The 26,267-nt window shown below is 47.1% G+C and overlaps 3 protein-coding genes across 5 annotated transcripts in view; 2 read left to right on the top strand and 1 right to left on the bottom strand.

Moving 5' to 3' along the window:
- LOC115531666 (myosin phosphatase Rho interacting protein) overlaps positions 1-8,409 on the top strand; it is a 38,710-nt gene extending 30,301 nt beyond the window's left edge. The window contains exons 17-25 of one of the 2 annotated variants that reach the window (XM_030341053.1): positions 1,830-1,977; positions 2,362-2,479; positions 3,874-4,033; positions 4,520-4,627; positions 5,142-5,228; positions 5,688-5,850; positions 6,214-6,299; positions 6,707-6,788; positions 7,454-8,409. In XM_030341053.1, the coding sequence (XP_030196913.1) occupies positions 1,830-1,977; positions 2,362-2,479; positions 3,874-4,033; positions 4,520-4,627; positions 5,142-5,228; positions 5,688-5,850; positions 6,214-6,299; positions 6,707-6,739 (903 nt within the window). In that variant the 3' untranslated portion in view covers positions 6,740-6,788; positions 7,454-8,409. The remainder of the gene's footprint in view (positions 1-1,829; positions 1,978-2,361; positions 2,480-3,873; positions 4,034-4,519; positions 4,628-5,141; positions 5,229-5,687; positions 5,851-6,213; positions 6,300-6,706; positions 6,789-7,453) is intronic. The other variant, XM_030341052.1, reaches the window with a different exon arrangement.
- Positions 8,410-10,300: 1,891 nt separating this feature from the next.
- Positions 10,301-19,664, top strand: si:dkey-94l16.4 (transcription factor 20). Of its 2 annotated transcripts, none has more exons than XM_030341050.1 (6): positions 10,301-10,525; positions 11,123-13,743; positions 14,075-14,168; positions 16,110-16,159; positions 16,516-16,585; positions 16,800-19,664. In XM_030341050.1, exons 2-5 carry the CDS (start codon positions 11,128-11,130, stop codon positions 16,561-16,563), a joined length of 2,808 nt encoding a protein of 935 aa, XP_030196910.1. In that variant the 5' UTR covers positions 10,301-10,525; positions 11,123-11,127; the 3' UTR covers positions 16,564-16,585; positions 16,800-19,664. The 2 variants fall into 2 exon arrangements, with proteins under 2 accessions (XP_030196910.1, XP_030196909.1); XM_030341049.1 differs by having other exon boundaries at positions 16,797-19,664.
- A 412-nt stretch (positions 19,665-20,076) lies between these two features.
- Positions 20,077-26,267, bottom strand: part of bsk146 (brain specific kinase 146) — a gene marked incomplete in the record, with an annotated part of 16,462 nt that continues 10,271 nt past the window's right edge. Inside the window, 1 exon segment of the mRNA XM_030341051.1 lies at positions 20,077-24,752. Within this exon segment, the coding sequence (XP_030196911.1) occupies positions 23,787-24,752 (966 nt within the window).

Raw genomic sequence — 26,267 nt, 5'->3', positions numbered from 1 at the left:
AAATAAATACTGTCCCATAGACAAAACAGCTCCATGTGTTTGTGATTGTATCTGTGTACGCGTAAGAGGGACACAGAGAGAGAAGAGTCAAGAATCAAGTATTTATTTTAGACAAAAATCCAAGTATTATTTGAAATTTAAGTAACATATCCATGGCAGAATTAAAACAATGACCAGAACTAAACAACAATGACCAAATAAAATATAAATTAATTAAAATTAAGTGGCCCTCTATATTAGAAAACTACAGGAACCCCTGTACCCAGTCTTTGACAACCAGAACCTTGTGAAATGCCATACGAAGCCGATTTTTTGGGTGAAACCGCATAATGCTACGGCCACACCAAACGCGTGTAACGTGTCTAAATTGACGCTTGATCATTGTGTGTCACAAAAATGGTTCAACGCGCCAACGCGCCTGTGGCTGCGCTGGATTTAGGAGTGCGAGGTAGGAAACCCAAACGCCGCCGTGTTTGGGTGCATGATAGAGTTTAGATCGGGTTAGATTAAATAATCTCTGATATAAATAACAATAATCGGGTTAAATAACTTCACATGGTGTGTCTAGTGTGTTTCCAGCATTCGTAGTGTTGATCAGCAGATAGTCCGCCAAGACGTTGAGGTTGCTTAGCAACCAGAGACGCTGTCCATGCAAGTGAATGGAGCGTTCCCTCTTCGTCATAACTATCAAACCAAACATCCTTCACATTCAACGAGCGAACATTATGAAAGTAAAATGCACATTTCTCGCTAAAAATGTTTACATAAACGCATTTAATGGCGTAACTATGTTACTATTTCCACCCAGAATAAAGAAAGATGTCGGCCGTATGCTTCTGTGCAAGCGTCACTACCCTCTGCCAGTGACGTCGGGTCAAGCTCCACGCTGATTTGTTCCATTAGTAGATGAAACAAGGAGGTGTCCGATAGGCGGAGATGATCAGCGGGAGTGGCCGCCAGCGAAGCTGTGCATGGTGGGAGTTGTTGTTTTCTGCCTTTTCTCGGTCAAGACTCGATATTCTATCGATATCGATAGAATCGATATCGGATCGCGGATCGATTTTTTGAACACAGCCCTAGCATATACATGCCCTTTTTAAAAGTGAGTTGATCAAAGTAATTAGATGTCTTTCCTCTGAGATGCTCTCCAGACAAGCGTCTACGTCTCAGACATGGACAGACTTGCCAGAAATGTCTTCGGTTGCAAAAAGGCGTATGAATGCAGGAGGCCACTGTACACCTCCCAGACCCCTAGCCAACCCTATGATGGTATTCATCCCTTTTCAGGCCTCTAGGCAACTTAACAAGACAGGATAGCTGTAGAATGCAGTCAACCGACACACAGGCTTCTGTTTACTACGAGCATTTTCTAACAACTGCCAGAGCCGTTTAGCCGAGCAGCAGTGCGCTTTAAGTCGGTAGTCGTCAGCGTACAGCCACCATCTCCCACCGCCCGAGCATTCCTCTCGACGTGTCTCGTACCTCTCGTAAAAAATCCTAACTTCTGCACTCGCAGGCTCTCGAACGCCCGAGGCTACGCAGCTGTAGCAGTCGTTCCCAACGCCAGTGGATGGGCGGCGCCGGCTCCTCCCACCGGCGCCGGCTACTCCCACCGGCACCGGCTCCTCCCACCAGCGCTGGCTCCTCCCACCGGCGAGGAGGCTCTCCCGCCTATGGGAACCTCTCTGACCCCCGCTTGGGCGAGCGACCTTATGGTGGTGAACTCTCACTAACGGTAGACCCCCTGTGTGGCTCTTCCCTCCCTCCCTCCCTCCCTCTCTCCCCCCTCTGTGTGTGTGTGTGTGTGTGTGTGTGTGTGTGTGTCGTAGGCCACGTGCGAGCGGGGCTTCGCCGCCATGGAGGACTCCCACCAGCGGGTGGTGGACGAGCTGCAGCGGAAGCACCAGAGGGAGCTGGAGAACCTCCAGGAGGAGAAGGACCGCCTGCTGGCCGAGGAGACAGCCGCCACCATCGCCGGTCAGGAGCCACACAGAGGAGTCGGGGGGGGGGGGGGGGGGCGGTCAGGGGTCAGGGGTCAAATCGCGACGGGTTCAGGTCTTTCGTTAATCATCCTGAGGGCCACTTGGGTTAAGGTCAGCTAGATTGATGCGACGATGTAATCCTTTCCTCCTCCTGACTGGGCCCATGCGTCTGTTTATTTGCCCAGATATCCTTAAGAAGAATAAGGGAGTCTTAGGGAAAAGTTTGGCCCTCTTTCGTCTGGAAAAATAAGAATGTACACTTGCTATATTGAAACCATACATAACGTGCAGTTGTTTCATTCTTAACTTTCCTTCGGAATTGAATATATTCATTCATAAAACAATATGCTAGAAACCTTCTTTCTTCCTGTCCCAACAGCAATAGAAGCCATGAGGAATGCCCATCGCTCGGAGCTGGAGAAGGAGCTGGAGAAGGCCCGCAAGACCAACAACCACGCAGAGAACGCAGACCTGGACGAGATCCATAGACAACATGAGTAAGATCCGCCTCGCTGAACGCTCTGCAACCACCACTAGCTCTGGTCAAAGTGTGCATTCACACCACACTGAAGCTCCGCAGTGCGGAGCTTCTGTTTTTGCTGATTTCATTTGAGACTTTGGCTCAGTCTTCTCGGGATCCTATCAGACCTGGTGTATTGAATCAGGATACTTCTAGACTGTGTTTTTGTCTAATCTGGCATTGAAGGCGACATGTTATGAGTGTGCTCATCCACCCATCATATTACAAAGTGGTCACGTCACTTGTGATGTCAGGAGAAGCAGATTTAAAAAAACGTAACGGTTAATCACACTCACACCTGGTGGTATAATATGTCACCTTTAACATTTGTATTGGGTGACTACAAGCTACTGCGTTGCTATCCCCTTATTTTCTTGCAAACAATCATTTGAAAAAACTTGACTTAATAGTCAGACATTGTCCAACAAATGAGTCACGTTGAACCTAGTATCCCCCCTTTAATTATTCAGCGGGGGGAACACTTCATCATCCACGATAGACACAATAGTTAAATTAAAGCATTAATTCTGTCGATGTGATTCATAATGGAGCGAGCCTGATATTCCTGCTGTGTCTCTGTGCTTGACACTAAAATGACCGACGTTATTTATTGGGCATAAACGTTTATGACATTAAGATCTTTAGATTCTCTGCTGCCGGTTGGAACATGTGGGCAGGGACAAGGTGTGGACTATCAGCTGCCTCCTTCTGCATGCTATAACACATCGTTGGCCCCGGCAGGCTGCAGCTGCAGGTGTTGAGGCATGGTGCATTAACACTTGATACTAATGTGCGTAGGGTGGGAGATAAAGCAACGCTCAAGCTTATACATATACAAGTCGTCTCGCAGAGACTGAGATCAGGTAGCTTTGGCTGTCACAGCTGCAGCTGAAGTCAGCAGTTTTTCCTCCCCTTGCGGGTAAAATGGATCATCTGTGTTGAAATGGCTTGACGCTGGCAATAAACAATTTTAAACACAAATCCATATCCGTGCAGCACAACAGTCATTTGTCAGAAACTGCTGGCTAGCTGGCTAATCCTGAATGAAGTGTGTGTGTGTGTGTGTGTGTGTGTGTGTGTGTGTGTGTGTGTGTGTGTGTGTGTGTGTGTGTGTGTGTGTGTGTGTGTGTGTGTGTGTGTGTGTGTGTGTGTGTGGTACCCTGGGTAATGAGCTAGTCTTTATAAACAACGTTGATCTGTTTGGACACGTCGGAAGAACACAGAGCAGACGCGATGCGTTGATGCAGTAAACGCACGTCAAACACGGGACCAATTAGAGGGCCGAGAGGGAACCCATGTCCCGAGCCGTGTACCGGACTAAACGGTTTGTTGATCCACTCATGGTGTACACTTTGCGTGCGTTTGTTGCAGGGAGGAGCTGTGCTCCTTCCAGCGGGAGATCGAGGTGCTGTCGGAGCAGTACTCCCAGAAGTGCCTGGAGAACGCCCACCTGGCCCAGGCGCTGGAGGCCGAGAGGCAGGCCCTCCGGCAGTGTCAGAGGGAGAACCAGGAGCTCAACGCTCATAACCAGGTAGGAGCACGCCACCTCCAGGGACCAGGCGGAACGGAAGGCCCCCCACATATCTCCCTAGATTTCCATCTGCTAATGTAACACTGGGCGGCACGTGACTCAGGAGGAAGAGCGGGTTTGGCTGGTAACCGGAAGGTTGCTAGTTCGATCGCCGGCTCCTCGCTGAGTGTCCGGGTGTCCCTGAGAAAGACACCTCACCCTCACTGCTCCCAACGAGCTGGCTCTCTCCTTGCATGGTCGTCACCGCCGTCGGTGTGTAAATGTGTACATGAATGGGTGAATGATCGGCAATATTGTACAGCGCTTTGAGTGGCCACTGGTTAGGAAAGCGCTCTATAAATGCAGTCCATTTACCATTTGTCTGTACATGCATGTTATTTCCCCCAACATTACCACCATAATGGTTAGAAAGGTTCTGGGTGAAAGCCCCCACCTGCTCCCACACGATGCCACAGTGTTATATATCGGTCTCTCTGTGCGTTGCAGGAGCTGAACAACCGTCTGGCTGCAGAGATCACCAAGATGCGCTCCATGGCCAGCGAGGACGGGGACTCGGGCGTCGGGATGCAGGGGAAAGAGCTCTACGAGCTGGAGGTACGGCGCGGGATGGGGGGGGGGGGGGGGGGGGGAAACCTACTTGTGCTCCGAGAATAACGGCGCAGTTATGGTTCCACGTCGACGCAACGCTATGACCACGCAGATGCTTCGACGCAGTCGTGAACCTGTTTTGGTTCTGCGTCGGGTTTCAGTGAGCGGACCAATCACAGCCCTTGCTGCTGCGTCGCCTCAACGAAAGGTTACGTCAGGCCCTTGCGGTGGAGGCGAGGAGGGTCCGCAAGGACGTAATGGGTCTGTAAACCCCCTTGCATTGCATCGACGTGGAACCATAACTATGCCTGAACGCGTTGAAAGTGGTTTCAGTGACGTACCGCAAGTCGGTGGAATGAATGAATGAATGAATGTCTTCGATGAAATGCAAAAGACAAGACCTTAACAGTACTTGAACTGGTAACGTGGGAGACAAACGAAAGAGCCAAAGCATAGGCCTTCTGCGGTGGCAGTTCAGGATGCTGTGGGGAGTCACTGAGACGACCGCTCTGTCCTCCAGGTCATGCTGCGGGTGAAGGAGTCCGAGGTCCAGTACCTGAAGCAGGAGATCAACTCCCTCAAGGATGAACTCCAGGCCGCCCAAAGAGTGAGTGCTCCTCCTTCCCCCTCCCTCCCCTCGCCACCTGGCCTTCCAGTCACAAAAGCAGAGCATTCGTTCCCCGACAATAACCACACTTTGAACTTGGAAAACAGGAAAAGGTCGATCAGCAATTGATATCAAACCACCACCAATTGCAAATACTTCAGCGTTGGTGTAGTGTCATTTTTTAAACACTTAAGCTAATATTAATACTGTTCTTTCATGCACAAGGCAGAGTCATGATAATCATTAACAGCTAGCGTACAACTTTGTCTTAGTCCCTCCAGCTGCAAGCTGGGTCCAACCAAACCTTTTAGAATTATTTTTACCTGCAAGAGAGGGAAAATAAAGTGGCCATGCAATTTACAAAAAAAATAAAAGGTCAAATCCATTGGCCATTGGCTGGGTGGCCGGTCTTGCCATTCGCACCAAGCCCCTGAGCCCTAAGCGGTGTTCCTCCTGCAGGATAAGAAGTACGCCACGGACAAGTACAAGGACATCTACACGGAGCTGAGCATCGTCAAGGCCAAGGCGGAGCGGGACCTGGGGCGCCTGCGGGACCAGCTGCAGCTGGCCCACGAGGCCCTGGGCGGGCCCTCTCTGGAGGAGGTGGAGCGGGGCGGATACGGTACCGTCTCCCACAGGGACCATAAGCTATAACTTCACTGTGTATTCTGAGTGCAGTTTCAAACGCGACTGTGCAATGACGTTTACCTCAGCTGCTATTTAAATTTTTCTGTGTTTTTTTTATCTTTATTTGATATTGTATGTTTATTTGTTATTAATATTTTGTTAATTTGAATTGTAACGTCTGCATGGCATTTACATTTCGGTATACCATGTGCAATGACAATAAAGAGATTCAGATTCCTCTGATATGAACAGTGATTCTGCAAATACTGCAATACGATACTACACATTTTCTTTTCTGCAAATAAGTCTACTGTGTGAACTAACGGCCGGTTACATTACTCTTTGTCTTGTCCCACAGACATCATGAAGTCCAAAAGCAATCCTGACATCCTTAAAATGGCAGCCGCAGCGGCAAAGCGCTCAGAACGCACCTTGAGGTCAAAGGTATGTTGATCCGCACCACCCACTCCTGCCACCATGTTATTAGCATTAGAGCAACAACCTCTGGTGAATTATACTGTCACTGATGCTGTTTCATCAAAAGGTTTCGGTGTAAAGGAAATGGTTCGCCACCAGAGGTCACCAAAAGCTAACCAAAGAAAATTAAAGCATTGTTGTATACTGCCATCTAGAGGCCATTACTGACATTAAAAAAAACACGATTAAAATCCCTTTTCGATGTATGACCAAAAGCAGTTTGACGGTAGCCTTTGTCTTGGTCGTTGGCTCCGTTGGCGACAAAGGCTGCCCTTGCACAGTACCCTGGAAAACGCTGTGCAGGTAAACGCTGAATCAATCCGGCCAGCAACACTCACGCACCGGTCTCCATTCCTGCCTCTTTCTGTCCCCAGTCCGTGAAACGGGACATGCCCTGGGACAGTTAGGGCCAGAGGGAGGGGTGACTCCTAGGCAACCCCGCCCCTCTCCTTTTAGGTAAACCGAAGCAGAGACGCACGTACCGATGACCACTGCACCCTTTAGAAAGCACCGGGCTCCATACGGCCGCCATGGTTACCGTGTCCGCATGCACTCACCGCTCCCCCTCCCCCGTGTCGCGGTGTTCGTCCGGCGTGGCCGGCCTGTTTTCTCCCATCTCTTGGGGTTTTCCATTCATGTGCTTCACGGTCTTTGTGTTATTCTTCTTTTAAGTCACTGCTCGGTGTGTTTTTAATTGGTCGATCGGCCCCTGGTTTACCCCCCCCCCCCCCCCCCCCCGCAGTCCCTTTCTTGACTTTGATGTTCTAACTTGTGTGTTTTACTTGACCGATGTGTGGACAATGAAAGACAACATTTTCATACCATGTATTCGATGTGTTTGGCATGCAACAGTTTAAAAGATCTCGATTTTTGTGTTTGACATCAAACTCCTGGTGCTAGTCATCGGGGTAAAGACACACTCATACCATCAGGACCGTCAAGGTGTTCATCAGAAGCATGTCGATGAACCGTGTGATAAAGCATGACCCTCCACCACCGGCTTCCTGGGACATCGGGGCTCATCCTGTGATGCGTTTGCGCGTCATAGTCCATGTTTAACATTCTGCCTCTCTCCCTTTCTCGCCCTCTCTCTCTCTCTCTCTGTCTCTCTCTCCTGGTAGAGTTTAAAGGAAGGGCTGACGGCGGAACAGAGGCTACACCTGTTTGACAACAAGGACACCAAGGAGTTCTGACAGTGCCCGGCTCCACCTAGCTGCATGCGGCCCAGAGGCTCCCCTGTTGGCCTTTTAGCTCTGTAATTATTAGAGAACACTACACACTGGTCACAAAAAATAAAACGATGTCTTATTAAATATTGTATTCTAGACAACTCATGGTATGAAGTTTGAATTTTATGTCTATAGAGTCTGCATTCCATGCACTTCAGTAACTGTGACTTTTTCGTTTCACTTTTCCTTTTGGGCCATACTGTAAATAGTTTGTGCTGTTTTTAATCCAGCGTCTATAATGCGTACACTAAAACCATAACTGTGTAAGCTACTGCGTAGACTGTTGCCGGCCAGGGGACCTGGCCCATTGTGGCTATAAACGCAACACACACTACTACACTATTGACGATGGAGTAATACTCGTGACTAAACGTAGACGGTTGGTCGGTATGCACATATTGAAGCTCTCCCAGACCGCTGCCATCACAGCACATACGCAGGATCCTGCTGGTTTAAAAAACAGGCTATGAACTCTTAAAAACGCTGACTTGGAAGATTATACAGGTTTTAAAGATTTTCCACGTTGGAGGTTCCTTCATCGTCTGAATGGTTGGATTCTAAGCGGTGAATAACAACGTTGCAGACTTCAACTTAATTTTTTTTAGGTCCATGGTCGATGGAAAGGTGACTGTGTAGTCTGTAGCGATGGGATTGATTTATGATATGAATATATATAAAGATTTATACCCCCCACCCCCCACCCCTTCGCGCAGTGGCAGTCCCTTTGTATTTATTTAAATGTTTTCATTTTTTTTTGCCTCACATTCCCAGTCCAATGTACTCTATTGTAAATATACAGCAAATGTACACCCACTTGTTTATTAGCAATAAATATTTTTGCACCCTGACTCTCTGACTGATCTTTGAAGTTCTGACAACGGATCATGTTCTGTTCAGGAACCCGATGATGCTAACTCTAAAATACCTCCTATCTGACCAGCTGGTGGCCGGAGGGCCTGACCTCAAGGGTCGGCCAGCTCTGAATGAGACCCCAAGCATGTCATGACCATGTTTGGAGAGGTGAAAAACATGTTGGTTTCCTTTTCTAGTGTACTGCTTCTCATGTCTGCACATAAATGACAAATGTAATTTATGGTTGCATTAAAAGTCAATGGTGGGTCATTGTGTATATCAGGTGCAGGTGCATTTCAATAAATTAGAATATTATGGAAAAAATAATAATAATTTCAATAGTATATGATACCGTAGAGGGCTTCAGCTCGTCTGCATTGTTGGTCTCAGGTTTCATCTTCCTCTTTACAATGCCCCATCAATTTTCTATGAGGTTCAGGTCAGGCCAGTCTGCTGGCCAATCAAGCCCAGTAATCCCATGGTGATTAAACCAGGTATTTGTACTTTTGGCAGTGTGGGCAGGTGCCAAGTCCTGCTGGGAAATGAGATCGGCATCTCCATAAATCTTGTCAGAAGGATGCATGAAGTGCTCTAAAATGTCCCGGAAGGCCGCAGAGTTGATTTTGGACTTGATAAAACACAGAAGACCAACACCAGAAGATGACATTGCTCCCCAAATCATCACTGACTTCTGTGCCTCTCCATTCTTCCTCCAGACTCTGTGATCTTAATTTTCTTTAATCTTTAATCTGAAAAGAGGTCTTTGGACCACTGAGCGACGGACAGATCAGTTATTTTTAAGACGCTTCTAACATCTCTGGTTTGGGAGTGGCTTGACACAAGGAATGGCAGTTGTAGCCCATACGTCCGGGCGTGGTGGCTCTTGATGCACTGACTCATGCCTCAGTCCAATCCTTGCTTGACAATCTCCTCAAGGCTGTGGTTATCCCTGTTGCTTGTACACCTTTTCCTCCCACACTTTTTCCTTTCACTCAACTTTCTATGAATATGCCTGGGTGCAGCACTCTGAACAGCCAGCGATTACCTTTTTAGGCTAACCCTCATGTGGAGGGTGTCAATGACTCACTTCTGCACAACGGCCATGTCCCCATGATTGTGAAAATACTGCAGCAGACCGAGAGACCATTTAAAGCATCAGTTTTGAGGCAGATTCGAGTGTGACCCTTTGAGTCTACAACATTTATCTTTTTCGGGATATATAATTTTCTGAGATAGGCCTATTGAATTTTTGGTTTCCGGAGCTATAAGCCGTAATAATCGAATTTAAAAGAAATTAAGGCTTGAAATTCTAATTTCACTTTGGGTGTAATGAATCTCTTTAATATATTAGTTTCGCTTTTTAAATTGAATTATTAAAATGTATTAACTTCTCCAGGATAATCTAATTTATTGAGATGCATATGTATACATTTTGTGACACCAGTATCCTATGGTTAATTGTAAGATGATGTAATCAAGCCATTACATGTAGATAACGAAACAGATCAAATTGATCAATTCATGATTCAGTGGGCCCAGTAACATTAGTATTTTAATTATATTGCAGTCTATTGACTATGAAGCTCAGGGATTTTACATTTAGTTACACAATTGTTTTATTAAAACGTGGTCTTATTGTGCATAATACTTCTTAATGCACTGATATGATTGTCATAATGATTCCAGGAACACCCCAGCATCCTAATTCTAAAAACAATTGATTAATTAAATTCATTAAAAATGAAGGAATAATTCACTAGGCTGCAATTTAAATGACTAAAGCAAGAACCAATCGTTTTGTGATGACATAATGAAGTGGGGATGAATAAGCGACTTTGCATCATTCCTACACAGTGCCCGGTCTCCCTCCCATAATGCTCCGCTGTGATGCGCAGCCGAATGACACTACGGTACCCGCACACCTCACGCACTGTAGTATTGTGTGTTCCGGGAAAAGTCTGTTGATCTCAAATTAAATCCATTGCCCTTTTGAGTGCTGTTCGTGCTTTGTATACACATATGAAAAACTAATGGTGTTATGAACATGATGTTGGGTGGGGCGTGCCCTTGAATCGGACGTTTCTAGCACCTGGATCCCCCCCTGGCCGCCGGGTAAGTTTTGACCGGCCGCGCACAACGCAAGCCAGGCTGCCTTTGTTTCATCCGTCCGGGCCTAGCTAATGCTAGCACGGAGCTAACCCTAGCACGAAGCTGAAGCCTAAAGCTAGCATGAAGCTAACTTCAGCTAACAGCGCCCGCAAACTGACATGCCAATGTTATTGGGAAATATAATGTAAATACATCGAGTCATTGTGCTCAAGGGGAAATCTTTATTATTCATACGTTGCCGTACATGTGGGGATATTAATGTCCTGTAAGAATGTTAAAACAAGTAACGTAACATAACTATTGTTTGTTATCTTAATTACAGCACACGTCAGTTCCTTTCTACAGTGCTGCTCACACCATGAATCAAATCGAATTCTGACTTGTTTTTATAGTAACTAATAGACACACTTAAAACTAAATTCATGAATAAATAAGTACAAGAATCCTAACTTTAAAAGCGCCGACCAACTGTTGGGTTAAATTTGACCTGGGCGAAGTAACGTTAAACGTAGGACAACATGGCACACTTGGCTAATTATAAGTGTAAGCTAAACTTACTTTACATTCTATTTATTTCGGTCCCATGTTCCTCATTTGCAGTTGCTATGGACCAACCACCTGGGAGCTTGGATGATCTACAGCCTCAGGACTTGTCCACCTGCAGCATTCCTTCTGTGGTTGACCTCACCCGAAAAAGTGAGGCTACCTCCCTCGAAGCCATGCGTATGGGGAAAAGCCCCAGATGGTACCCTAACTCTGGGAACGGTAGAACTGGACTACCCCTCGCAGAAGCCGCCTCGTCAGACAGCGAGGTTCAATCTGGAAATCAGATTCAATCGGACAATGCCTTCTCCAACACTACCGTCACCCTGTCCTATGTGAGCCGCTCTCATGTCTATTCCTCTCAGGATTCTATGTCTGCGCACTCGTCTTTATACAGCGTTCCTTCCATCACCAAGTTCTCCCTTCAGTCTTCTTGTGAGACGGAGAACGGGCTCGGGGAGGGAGGCTTCGCACTGGGCCAACACTACCGACAGCACTCCGATGGGCCCATAGACCTTGCCACACAGGCACAACTGCTCCAGGCTTTGGCTCAGGCCCAGGTTGGAGATAAGAACGATGAGACGCAATTGTGTCTAACGCAGCCAGGGTCTCATGGGCTCAATGGAGGACTTCTTTGTGGTGAAGGTGAGGCCGATCCATGCGTACAAGGTGCTTTGGAAAACAGCCTTTTAATGGAAACTGAAAGCAGTCTCAGCTTAGAGAACGGTGGACAATGTCACAACTGGCCTTCTTCGGGTCATTCATCAACCCACACAGGAGAACATCAGAGAAGTGGGCATTTGGGGTCCAACAAGCTATTTCCTGTTTCTGGAACACAGGAGCCTTCAGGGGCTGGAGATGGGGTAGCAGGTGGAAAGCATGGCTCGGCTTCAGCCACCTCCCAGGACCAGGTCTCTGTCCCCTGTCCACAGGCCTCCAGACTACCCAGTGCTGCAAACTCCCATCCAGAGGAGGCCGATGAGGTCATCTGGGATGGGCTGGACACAGAAAACCCTATGGAACCCTTTCCCTCGGAGAAGGCACAGTGTAGCGGAGACTGTCCACCCAGATTAGACGCCAGTATGGAAACCACGTCGCCTGCCCGTAAACGCAAAGCGGCGTCGCAGCCGACAGACATGGCTTGTCATGAAGAGTTTGTGAAGGAGGTTTCAGCCAGGGATCCGCAGAACGATAAGTCGGATGTCCTTCCTCACATCAATGGAAACACAGAGACACTCCCAGGAAGTTCTCCGCCTAGGAGGAAACTGCCGGTGCGTCTTGGCCGGGGAACAAGACTGGAGGCCATGGTCCTGAACATCTGCCCCAGCGCGTACAAAGTACCCGTGCACAATGGCAAGACCACATCAAAAGCCACCAAGAAGGCTGCCGGTCGTTCTCTGTCACCCAGCACCCCTGGGAAGGAGGGCTACCCTACGGGAGGGCAGAAGAAGGCATCCCCGACGGCAGTGACGGTAAAACAAAAGGCAGGGAGTACATCAAATATGGGGAAGACTGACGGCATAATCACTGACAATTGTAAAGATTCTACCTCCGATTGTGAAATCTTCAAGAATTCCAAAAACATGCACAACGGCACGCCCTCAAAAACACCAGCTTCTTGGTTTCCTGCTCAAGGAAGGTCCAAGCCGTTGTCATCTGTGCCTCCCCAGGTTTACAGACCTGACCTCACTGCAGAGTTGGAACCAGGGGAGGTCGATTTCCCTTACACTCTGCCCGAGGCCGGGGTGACTTTCGAGACCCCGATTAAGTCTCCAAAGAAAAGCCCTCCCGTGAACAGGGGCGCGGCCCAGGGCTGCAGCAGCGTCTCCCCCAGAAAGGCAGCCTCCAGACCTCCAAGGAGGAGGCGCAAGGTTCCCCCCGGCGGCCCCGCCTCCTCCATGTTCTCCCCCGCCGAGCCCGAGATCAAGTTGAAGTACCTCACCTACAAGGAGGATCGGCGAGACCCGCGCCTCGACTCCTTCTCGCCGTTGGTCCGCACGCACCCGCAGCGGCCGTCGGCGTCCTCGCCGTGTCTGTACAGCGTCATCAACTACGCCGAGGACGACAGCTCGCGGCCGGACGGCCAGCCGCAGGGCGCCCCCGGGAGCGTCCTGTCGGGGAGGACGCCCGTCTCCTCCTGCCTCCGGCCGGGCCGCGTCTCCGTCCACGGGCAGCACCGGCGGCCCCTGGTCTGCTGCCTATGCGGCGCCTCGGCCAACGCCACGGGCCTGGGCGACCTCAACGGCCCCTACTACCCCGACGGCTACCGGGCCACGGGCAAGACGAAGGCCAGCGCGTCGGGCCCCAAAGCCAACGCCGAGGAAGAGGGCGGCGGCGGCGGCGAGGAGGAGGAGGAGTCGAGCGACTCGGACTCGTCCGTGTCGTCCTGCAGCATGCGGGGCGCCGGCGGCCGGCAGCGCGCGCGCCCTCCCCCGGGGTCGTGGCCCCAGAGAGGGGCCGTCCCACCGCAGCCGACGGAGGGCCCGGCCGCCAAGCAGGCCCGGATGGAGGGTGGCGGAGGGCTGGAGGCAGTCGACTGGTACAGCCCCCCCGTGGTGCCCCATGAGCCCTGTGAGTACTGGCTGCACGAGGACTGCTGCGTCTGGGCCGCGGGGGTGTTCCTGGTGAAGGGCAAGGTGTACGGGCTAGAGGAGGCGGTCAAGGTCGCCCAGGCAACGGTAAGGCTCTTTCATGTGTTAATATAATTATAATAAATGTGTAGAAGTAGTCTGGGGATTTGTTAAATGATCCTGATTATTGCGGTGATCAATATCATATTGCTGTGATATTGCTTTCATTTTCAATTGAAAACGAGTAACGTTCAGCACATTTTATCGATCTGCATAGTTGTATTATTGTCGATCCAGATTTCCAAAGCTGAAGACGCAAAAAGACACATACAAAGTAGAGTAAAGTAAATAATAGAACTACAAACAGACTTTTGCCAAGCCCTCCATCCCTTCAATTGAACCAACTGTCTTTTTGTTGTGTAATTTGTGCTTCTTCCAGACATGCTCTGGCTGCCGGCGTCCCGGGGCCACACTGGGCTGTCTCCTCAAGGGCTGTCCCAGCAAGTACCACTACCGATGTGCACTGGAGGCCGGTAAGACCGCAATCCGGGGCCACAACCTCAACTGCTTTTTGTCAATTTGTTCTGCTTTCATTTGTTTCATTACCTCTTTTAAAGAGGTCATATATAATTTTTACCATAACTAAATTACAATAATAACAAAAGAAGTGCTTTACAAAAATTTTTAACTAGCGTGAGAACATGGCAGTTGGTGTCTTCACCACCATTGCCGCAGAGTCGCTGAAGGATATCTGATGTGACTCTGCAAATATTTTACTTGGCAGTCGTAGTGTTTTAAATAGTTCATATAAGGGAATCGCTAACGATCTCGGATTGATGAGAGAAATAAAATAAAAATAACCCGTCCAAGTTAGTTTGACTGTGGAAAAAACTGCATTGGCTTGATGGCTGGCAACTTTACCATATAGCTTATTGTTGTAAGATAGATCAATAATTTTATCTAATAAATTATTTCAGTAAATTAGGTCTCCAAATATATAATAGATAGATGATGATGATGATGATGATGATGATGATAAAACTTTTGGTACCATTAACTTGAAAGAAAAAAGTATGCAACTCAATGTTACATATTAGCCCTTTAAACACCCTGTAGGCTTGGTCGATCCATCATCCATATCATCGATTATCTCGGCATGTTTACCTGGATGCTGGATGGTCTAGTTATTATGTAAAACACATTACGTTGATGTGCGGTCCTGGAGCAGTCGGACTCGAACGCGGTGTGCGTGACCCAGCCTGGCAGGGCAGAGAACCATCTAGCTGGTGGGTGTATTTTATCTGGCACAACATGGTGAAAATCAGCCTATTGTTCTGCTGACGGGTCTCATTTGCATGTGTGAGACCAAATCTGATTACCAAATCATTGGAGATTTAGTCTTCAGCCATCCTTGTACTGCTACTGGTCAGTGATGTGAAACCGCACCATGGCGTTTGACTGAGAAGCTCTCCCATCGCTCAGACGCGGGCATCAAACTAGAACGCTGCTCAGACGGAGCTCAACACATACGTACCGTTTTACTGTAGTTTTCCCGGAATTCTATCATCAATCATCAAAATCAACGGCTTCCCAGAAAGAGCTCCACTCAATCACACGTCACACCAACCTTGGCGTTAATACTATAAGTTTACTTAACCCTCTGTGGATGACGTATTTAAACCTCTGCCCAGACAGGGCGCTACAAGTCCACACACACACACCTACACACACACCTCGCCTCCGGTCTCCCATGGTTGTGCCGTCGTAGAGTATAATGAACAGGTAAATACTGTTGCCTGCTTTGGAAGCAGAGTGGTACGTTCACAAAGTGTTTTGGGAAGACTTGCAATAACACAGGATCTTTCTCCTTTTTAGGCTTAATTTAGGGCTTATTTCAGTAACAGAAAAAAAATTGTTAAATTAAATGTTGACGATCACACAAGATGTACTACCAAGTTTATGGGGCACACAACCAATTTATTCCAGGTGCGTGTCGCACCAAGAGATGCAGATGCCAGCTCAAGCCACAAAGCGCCTGCAAAACAGCAGGTCACCTTGGCAGGAGCACATTCCTCATGACAAGAAAGAGAGCTGGGTGGCAGGCAATCAGATGATATATTACATCACAAAAGATACGGTCCCCATACATAAAGTAGAAAAAAGGGGTTCATAAAGATGCTGCAAATGATGGACCATAGATTTTGGTATTTTTACTTTGCTTGGAGAAATTCAGAAAAAAAGTTGAAATAGAGAATTGTCCATTAGTTTGAGAGGAATCAAGGTTTGTTCCAGAGTAATGTGCCGTTGGCTAGTGCAGCTCTGGCAGAAGTGATTAGACAGATCTTGCGCTGCTGCGTTATGATTTAATCATCAGGTCGGTGGAGCGGATCCAGGGAGTGTCTGCTGCTCTGTTGTTGGTCACTCTTCTTTTCTTACGGAGGAGTCGTTGTAACATCTCCCTCCTTTCCCTACAGACTGTGCGCTGGTGGAGGACAACTTCTCCATGAGGTGTAAAAAGCACAAGGTGAGCATGGAGGAGGACAGGGGGCTGAACAGACTCAATGTTGTCCTGTAACTGGAGTAGCTCTTGAGTCGCATCGAGAGCACCTGGGTTAGTGACAGTCTGTATGGATCATAGACTTTACAAATCAATACTGATGGTACACAGCATGCACTATTTAACCACGGAAGTCAGTTGGTGTGATTTGGGCTGACTTAAACTTAATGTCTTCATAAGGTAATATTATGAGCCGTTCGGGCCGTTTTATTGAATTACTGAACGCTAAAAGATTGGCCTTTCACGTTGTGGTCAAATAAGGCGTCATGGTTAATTTCCTACCCTATTTGATCCATTCCTATCATGTACTCGTCTCTCCCCAGAACAAGTCGTTGAGAGCCCCCATTGGGAACCGAAGAGATGGCAGGTGACGGAGAGCAGAGGTCCTCTAAGGTGAGTTCCCATCTTGTCACGCGTCATAAACCAGTAACCCGCTCCTCTGTATCGACAGAAATAGATTAATGAAGATGTTATGATAGGACGGTTATGAAGGAGCCGTGAAGCCCAAAGCTAGCGGCAGAGCTGATCGCTGACGGGCCCGTCAGCGATCAGCTCTGGCGCTAGCTTTGGGTGACTCAAGACATTCACCGGTGACTCCTCCCAGCAGGTGCATCTGCTCCCCCCCCCCCCCACCCCACCCCTGGTAACCAACAGCAACCAACAGGGGGGGGGTGCTCCCGGGCGACCCGAAGACGCCCACTCCGTCAGGACGCCGGCCGCAACGCTCGCATGAAACGGCCGTGGAAGAAAAGAAATGCACAACGACAGCGACCCCCGGAAGAACCTGGTCCCCCACCAGCCCTGCTCGGTGGTGGGAGACCGCCACTAACCAGCTCACTAACTAGCTGACAAAGCCCTACCCTGACCCAGTCCTCCCCCCCCCCACCCCAGTCCACCAGAAGGAGGGTGCACTTTACTTTGGTTGTTAACCAACACATGCTGAATTTTTGTAAAGTTTTTGGTATCATCAATTATTTAAGCGGAAAGTGTAAGGAAAAAAAAAAACTTTTTCCTACTTTTTTTCCAAACGAATATGATATGGCAATCAAAGATATTTAATGATTTAAAAGACTTTGTAAGTATGCAATTTTGATTTGCTTATTTATTTTGTTTTTGTATTTATCTTTTCTTTTTTTTTTCAGTTCCTTCTTTAGTTTTGACTAGAAAGTTATTAATGATTTTAAAATCTGCCGGGATTACCCATCTCACCGGCTACCCAAGCGGCTGCTAGGGATTGGTGCACGCTCTGAGCCAATCAGTAGCAGCGGTGGTTTTACCCGTGTTTAGTGCTGTCCCAAGTGGTTTGATTTTAGTGTCCACTCCTGGTAACAAAACCCATTCATACGCATTTTCAGAGGCCTCCCACTTTCATACCGTCGGACATGGAATGATGGAATGTTCTGTCGTTTGGTTCAGTCTTTCTGATGTACTTGTGGTGGGGTCTGTACCCAGACTCACTAGACCAGGAGCACAGGGGAGCAAGGCTTACTCTTTATAGAAATGGACCTTCGTTTGGCCAGCAGTCGTCTCTGTGGAGGGTAACAGGGGAGAGCATTAACTTCTGAAAGCTGTTTAGCTTACCAACACCAGACCCCCCCCCTCCCCCACCCCCACCCTGAGCAGGAAGGCGTGGTGCTCTGCAAGAAGCACTTTGGATCCAAACAAAATTGTGAGTTGGGGTGCGCCCTGTTTGGGCCTTTCTCTCCTGGTTCTCAGAAGGCTTCCACACGGAGGATCTGAGTCATCTCCATCCACTGCTATGGAGGCCCCATCCTGACTCTAGAGGGGAGAGGTTTCCTGATTCCTGCGTTGGCTAGAAAGCACTTTATCCACGAGGCTTGAATGTGTGCTCCTGTCGTAGGGTCAGACTTTTGCGTGTGTGGGGGGGGGGGGGGGGGGGCATGGTGGTGTGTGTAGATGCTACAGCCATCCACGCCTTTGTAGTATTGTAGTCTAATCGCATCAGAAGGCTGGTCTAGACTCTAGATTGTATATATGTATGACTGCGTGCAGGCTGAGGTATTCTCCGTAACTAACCCGATTAAACCGGCATTATTCCAATTGTCTGGGCCATTTGCGACCGTGGTCAGCTTCCTGTGTTGGAACACCGGATTGTAGGCCTGTTAGTCGAGCCTAACCAAAGGTTGCCTTGGTTAACAAAGTCCCTTGGTGTAGTAGTTAGCGCTCATTCAATTTGACCGCAAGGAGGAGTTACCTGGTGGCACAAGGGAATGAAGGGGATCCTAATTCTGTCTGAGGCCTGAACCCATCTCTGCTTCATATGGTGGTCACATGGTCCTGGAGGAGCACGCAGCCTTTTCTGGTCTCTATGTTTTGGGAGGGGAATTTATGAGTCCTGGACCTAGGGAGAAAGCTCATCATGTTTCGGCAGTGGATTTGTTGTACCGACTGAGCTTCTGCAAGCACGAAGACCAGAGTTTACAACTCTTCGGGTTGAGTGTCTAGGCTGAGTTCTGTTGGTTCACTCTCATTTTAGCCTTTTTCTTTTCCTGACTGTTGTACAATATGTATGTTCCCCATACCTGTACAAACAAAAGCCTTATCTCCCGCGGAGGAGAACTCCTCCTTCTCCCCAGGGCTCACCAGCGACACTGCAACGACAAATCATTGGATGTACATCGCCTGCAGTGGACATACTGAAGACGAAAGGACACTTTTCCATCACCATTCATCTTCAGCTCTTGTTTCTGGGAGTCCTTTTGCAAGCAGAACGCCTTACCTGTGACATACGCGCACACACACAGCCTGGGACCTGCATGAGACTTCAGAATCAGAGTCTTCTGTCTTGTCCATCGGTAGAACGTTGTGTAGTGAAACACAGCCTCTAGAGGCAGTGTGGTTAACTGGCCACTAGGGGCAGCGTTGTACTGTGTGAGTTTCCCTGAAGGGCAAATAAGAGACCATCCGGGAACGGCTGCTTCTCTATCAACTGCCATTTTATTTAATTTGTCCCAGAATAAATAAACGGTTCCAGGCGTCAACAAGCAGTTGCACTTCCATGGTTATGAATTTAAGCCTTTCTCACTGCGATGATTTATTTGAAATGCATTGTACCAAATGAAATTATACTTTGTTCGGGGGGAGTGGTGGTATGTATGTTATTCTAATTAAACATGTGTTTGGATTATAATATATTGAGTGTCTAAATCTCAGGGCCCACTTTACTTTGACCTCGGTTTTGTCTTTTCACCTTCTTGGTATATTAACGGCTACAGTGACTGTTTTTGCATTCATCTTATCCGAAGCAATGCCCCATGTCTCACACAAACACACACACACACACACACACATTCCAATGCCTCCAACAAGCGTGTGTGAAGGCTGTGTGTGGCAGTGGAAGGTTCACACTGCCAAGCCAGAACATCTTTTTTTATTTGTTTCATATCGTCTGTTAATACCTCTATTATGTGCTCAGACGTCATTTAATGATTAAATATTTTGTCCAACCATGTCTCCTTCTCCCAAGTCTTTCCTTAGCGGCATATATAAATGCAGGACCTTTGACCCCGTGGGCTGTTTCATTGGCCATTTGGTGGTGACTTGGTTGAATGCTATGAGACACATCCCTCAATTCACAGTGGAAGAAAATACAAACTTTTTATTTGAATCCTCTCAAAATATATCTTTTCTCGTTTTACCCCGTCAGCCCAGATCTTTATTAGTCACAGCTTCCTGTCCAGCCTTCATTGTTATTATTCAGTGATTGGTGACAGTTGCACATATTGGATGATAACTGGTCAACTGGTTCAGTTTCTGTGTTTATAATGATATGATGCAAGCACTGGCAACCAGAACACTGTTTGTGAGTGTGTTTTTGAGCCCGTGTGAGTATTTCAGTGTCTGGATGGAATAGAAAACCACACTTTTTATATTTTGTGTTTTTATTGTTGACTAAATGGGACTTAACAGGAAGACGGTTGTATTGCAAAGACAGAACCGGATATGAGTTCTGGTGGTGTTTTCTTCTACTACCTAAAACTCCACTTAACTAAAATAATTAGGATGGCTTCAAAATAAGTCACTGGACAAAAAAAACACAGATTACAGTTTGCAACACATTACATCATGGTGGAAGTGGACGAAGTAGGCTACACAACCAAAGTACTTAAAGTACACATAAAACCTACTGGACTATAAGTGAAGTTACCTCGACCGGTTATATTGGAGTATCCAAAAGTGCATTTTTCTTTAAGTTTGCACGCTGCTGTATGATGGGTCCTCGATGCATTTAAAGAAAACATAGCCGCTCTCATCTGTTGAATCCCCTACCGAGTGAGGAGCACCATATGTGCAAAACAAGAAGCCTGATGAGAAGATGAAGGGGTAGAAAGTCAAGACCTGATCAGCTGATAACCAATCAACCGATGCATTCGTTGATGTAAGGAAGTGACGCAGAGAAACTGAAGACTTTTAACTCCAGTTCAGTTAAAGGGTTAAGTACTTTTTAAAAATAATTTAAAGGAGGCTAGGACAAATCCTACTTGGTGAAGTCGTAGTTGAGTCAGTTTGATGGCAGTTTGGGCAACTAGTGACTTCTGAGTGGTCACAACACAGACGTAGGATTCGGACTACACCATTTCTAAGAATGGTGGCCTTTTCAGGGGGGAGGGCGGCAATCTGGTACATCTATGATCATATGAAACTATGGTAATATACAGTCAAGAAAGATCTCCATTTTGCCTTGTATGTATTCGTCTCAATGAGCTTTGCTGGCTGCAAAAACTGCAGCTATGTGTGTGACTGTAGGCCTGTTCCTTGCCGGTTGAAACCGTCGCCACAGGTGTATCTGGCATGTGAGCGGGTTTGTGTACCCGTTACTAGCCAACAACACCATGAATGTAGAACTTCTAAAAAAAAGCATAGACTGTTTCTTGTTTTGTTTTGGTAGCACAGTGGGCCATTGTTGTGAGTGAGGGCGCAGTCCATGAGGTCATAGATTGTCACAAGATGTACCCTCCATTAGCATACTCGATCTCTGGCTACGTTCTGTGAACACCGTCCTCGTTGTGGACCCTTGAAGCCTAGGTCCAAAACCTTTTGATAACTATTTTGGCGTTTCCTATGCTTTCAACCTGCCATAACATAATAATGTATTTCTATGAGCCTCTTTGAACTACACAGTAAGGAGTGACCTACTGTGCTGTGTAGCTTAGCAGCATTTTTTTTTTTTATAAATAGAGCTTTAGAACATACACCTTCATGCAAATAATTTCTGGAAATTGCAACATGTGGTTCTTGCCTATTATCACAGGTACGACTTTCGGTTTTCAAAGTAAAAGTCCTCTGCATTTCGTTGAATAGCATGGATAAAACCAAAGCATGGCAGGACTTTTATTTTTTCCAAAGCCATGGAATTGTCCACTACGGCATTTTCACTGTCGTGATTCAGGGAAATCTCTTTACTTTGAAAACTGGATCTACAGCTATAGCTCCTCGAAATGTGGAAATTAAAAACTAGTGCCATGTTTTTATAGTACCTACTACGCGCCATACACAATTTCTTTCATGCTTAGCCTAAAGAAATGTTTTCCTCTTCCCGCAGGTGTTGAAATGAACACACAACATTAAGAGCGTACAAATACATCACATTGGACCCAAACTAATTAGCTGTTGAAGTCTTTTTTTAGCACTACGCTGTCCCAGTATACCATAACAGTTATTATCAGTCAGGACAGTCATGTAACATTAAAATAATGTAATTGTGCTACGGCAAAATTCCACATCACAATATTGTACAGTTTTCTTTTTTTTCTCGGTTTTGTTTGTTTTTCTTAATGTTTTTTAGTTTGGTCAGTTCAGATCTGGAGTCAATTATCATGCACATTTATGTAAAAAGAAAAAGTACATCTTCAAAGAGTTGTTGTTTTTTTCAAGTTAAATCATAATTGCTAAACTAGCATTTCCTTAAATTTATATTTTCTCTCAGATAATACTTCCATGAACATGAAAAAAAGGACAATCTGTACAAACATAAAATGACCAGACGTGGTCATGTGGAGAGAGCAGCCGTTCAACCATGAAGTAGATCAGGGAAGTAGATCCACCACGTAGATCCATGAAGTAGATCCATTAAGTATATTCATGAAGTGGAATCATGAAGAGGATCCTTTAAGTAGAATCATGAAGCAGATCCATGAAGTAGATCCATGAAGTACATTCATGAAGTAGATCCATGAAGTAGATCCATGAAGCAGATCCACAAAATATATCCATGAAGTACTGTAGATCCATAAAGTAAATTCATGGATTAGATCCATAAAGTACATTCATGAAGTAGATCCATGAAGTACATTCATGAACTAGATCCATGAAGTGGATTCATGAAGTAGATATGTTTGAGTCCGAGAAGCAGAAACAAAGTCGTCATGAGCCTGTTGACCGCGTTAGGAGCGGACACGGTTCAGCCAACTGTTCACCTCCTCCTTCTTGATCTCACTCCTCTGCCCCCTTTCCCCCCTCTGCTCCCTAACCCACGCCTTTAGCACCCCCAATGTGATGTGTACATCCAAGAGGTTCAAGTATGTACAGAAACAAACCAAACTATTGTACACCATGTTGGCACACGCCAAATACACCCGCCAAATAACAAAGACAGGAAGTCAACACAAGCTGCTCTACAAAGCTGGTAGCTGAACAAAAATAGAATTTGGAAATTGTACGATTGTTTTAAAATAAATAAGGATCTGGAATTAAGAGAAACACGCACACCATTTTGAATCATTCATACTCAATGAACGGCGATATTTATTTATATGTATATATATACTGTTTATATATATATATATATATTGTTAAATGTGTTGAATGTTGAAACCCCAGTTTTCACTGAAGCCAAGTTGGAGTTTATAGCTTAACAGAGACTAACGAACAGAATGTCTGGGCGACACGTGGCTTCTTCAAAACGACACCTCCTCGCATCCCCATCAATGTCTTCGTTTAATTATTATTATTCTTTTTTTTTGCTTAAAATATTGCTTTAGGAAACACGATTTGGTCTTTTTTTCCCCCCCCCCCAACACATTTTTTTGTTGCAGAATTTTTCAATGGAAGCGAATTGGAGTCGTTCGATTCTCTTGTGTTTCCCGAGCGTATTGGCTGAAGAGAAACATCCTTAGCGCTCCCAGAGACCCGCTGGTGTGTCCCTTTCCTTACTAGTGCAGTTCATTATGTGGAGGAAACTCAGTCAACGCCAGCGACGTCACTGTTTGCTTCTCAAAGTAGACAAAGGACAGCTCGCTTGGTGTTCATCAGGTATCACAACCTTCATCCATTCATCCTTCAAATTACTTCCGTACTTCTTGTGAAGGTATTGGTCATCCATGTGTTCATGTGTGTCGGCTTTCTTTGTTTGTGTGTTTGTTTGTGCTGACATGCAATCATTTGAGTACATGCAAGGGGTTCGGAAGTGGTATAAAAGTTTGCATCACGTGTAGGCGTGTGGTGAGTGTGTTTGTGGTGTGAGTGTTTATCTTTGTCTGTGTGTGTGTCTGTGATTCTGTGGTTTGTGTGGGTGTGTGATGTTTCGGTGTGTGTGTGTGTGTGTGCATGTGTGTGGTGTGTGTGTGTCGACTCGTCAGACACAGATCTCAATGGGCGTGGTGACCAGCATGTGTCCGCCCGGTGAGCCGTTCTCCCGCGGGACGCGCTCGTAGCTGTTGGTGGACGACACGGAGCTGTTGGTGGACACGGACACAAAGTGGTGGTGTCCTCCTCCTCCTCCTCCTCCTCCACCTCCACCTCCACCTCCTCCAGGCTCCATCGCCACACCCTTGGGCCCCAGGTTGCCTCCTCCTCCTCTGTCCACCGTCACCGCGGGGGAGAGCGGGGAGAGGGGGGAGAGCGGGGAGAGGGTCTGCTGCCTCATCCTCTCCACCAGCACCTCCTCCTCCTCCTCCCCTGACGAAGAGGCGGACGAGATGGCGCCCCCCCTTCCCCTCTCCCTCTCCCCCTCCCCCTCCCCGCTCCCTCCGTGACCTCCGACCGCTTTGCCCGTCCCCCCCACCACCACCACCACCCCGTTGCTATGGCCGTTGCCGTGGGCGTGGGCGTGGCCGCGGCTGCCGTTGCTGCTGCTGCTGCTGCTGCTGCTGTTGCCGTGGCTGCTGCTGTTGTTGACGTTGACGTTGTGGTGGTTGTTGTTGTTGCTGTCGCTGTCCAGCATCCAGGAGTGGCTGAAGTAGGCGAACACCTCCTTGACGGAGCAGCGGCGCTCGTGCTCCACCGCCAGGAGCCGGCGGAACATGCGGAGCGCCTGCTCGGTGAACCGCCGCCACTGGGACGGCACGGAGGAAGAGGAGGAGGAGGAGGAGGAGGAGAGGGAGATGGAGAGGGCGGAGATGCGACGGCGCTGCTGCCAGCGCACAAACTCCTGGTAGAAGGAGTCTGAGGGCAGCGCCTTCTCCCAGGGGAAGTTGCCCGTCAGCATGCAGAAGAGGAGCACGCCGAAGGCCCACACGTCGGTGCTGTAGTCCACGCAGAAGCCCTCGTGGCGAGACATGTCGCACAGCTCCGGCGCGGTGTAGGGGATGGTTCCGCTCACCTGAAGCACAGACGGCACAGACGGGTGGCGTGAGTCATGCGTAGGGACGGTTCCACGCAGACACAAGATTCAAGATTCAAGATTCAAGATTTTATTAAATGTCCCACGAGGGCAAATTTGTTCGCAGCCAGGAGAAGTGGTTTAACCCACAAGACAAGACAAAACAACAATGAACACAAAACACTGTGGAGACAAAGTGCTCGAAAGATAAAGTGCCAGGATATAAAAAATGTAAAATACAAATTAAAACATTAAAACATTAAAACATTAAAATAGATTTAAAAAAAGGTAAAATAAATGTAAAATAAATTATCTGCTGCTGGCCGCATTGAATGCCCGGATGGCTGCAGGGACAAAAGAATACCCATATCTATTCCTGCTGATCCTTGGTAAACACAAACGTTTGCCAGAAGGCAACAGCCTGAACTCAGAGCTCAGCGGGTGGGCACTGTCAAGACGGACACGTCGTTCATGTCATGTTTCATGTTTAAAGGTGAGATGTTATACCACCAGGTGTGAGTGTGATTGGCCGCTACGAGCCGTTTTGACACAACAAGTGGCGCGTGTCCACCTCCTAGATGTATGACGGATAGATGAGCACCGTGTGCTACAGTCAACTGGTGATGCTGGTGGACTGATCTATCCAGCGCACATCTAGGTTGACACGGCCACTTGTGATGTCAGAAGAGGCAGGTTTTCAAAAAGGCTTGTAACGGCTAATCACACTCACACCTGGTGGTATAATATGTCATCTTTGGGGGGGGATCTACACAGTGTTTCTGGATTCATGACCAAATATTGTAAATAGCTATATTGAAATTACAATTGCAGCTACAATTTCAATTGAAAGCGTCTCTTGCTCAAGTATCCCTATAGGGATAGGCTGCCGATGTTGGGGATCGAACCAAGTACCTTTCAGCTTGGAGTCATACACCCTATCCACCCCAGATGTACTGTATCATATGGACTATATGTATGATGGAAGAGGGTTTGGTGAAAGCTGCCTTTCAGCTTTCAACAGCCAACAGACTCAAAGAGAAGCGTGTCCGCTGAAAATAGATGTTTAGCTCCAGGGTTTGCCTGAGAGTCTGTGCAGAGAATGTCAACTGAGAAATTGAATGTGCACTGGTACTGGACAGCGAGTGGGCCAACAAGAGAGAATCGCACATAAATTGTTTAAGTCTTCCGCATCCAAAGATAGAGTGTAGATTTTGTGCTTTACCTTTAGTGTAAATATTAAAAAATAATATGCATGTGTTTTACCTTTAGTATAAATATGTAAAAATATTTACAAGAAATTTACTTTTCGTGAAAAGAGGAAAAATAATAAAATGTTAATAATAAAAACACAAACAAACATTTGACAATGCAGGGTTTTGTTTCATTACAGTTTCAATGTTTGACCTTGCTTAGTGTTGGTGGTTACTGGTGATTTCTCGGAACCGTAGTTGCTTTGTTTTGTTGTGGAAAAATGTCGGGAAGTTTAGCAGAATGCGGGACTCCAGTAAGGACAAG

This window comes from Gadus morhua, chromosome 18, assembly GCF_902167405.1.
Source record: "Gadus morhua chromosome 18, gadMor3.0, whole genome shotgun sequence".
Taxonomy (NCBI): domain Eukaryota; kingdom Metazoa; phylum Chordata; class Actinopteri; order Gadiformes; family Gadidae; genus Gadus; species Gadus morhua.
This window is presented reverse-complemented; position numbering and strand designations above follow the sequence as displayed.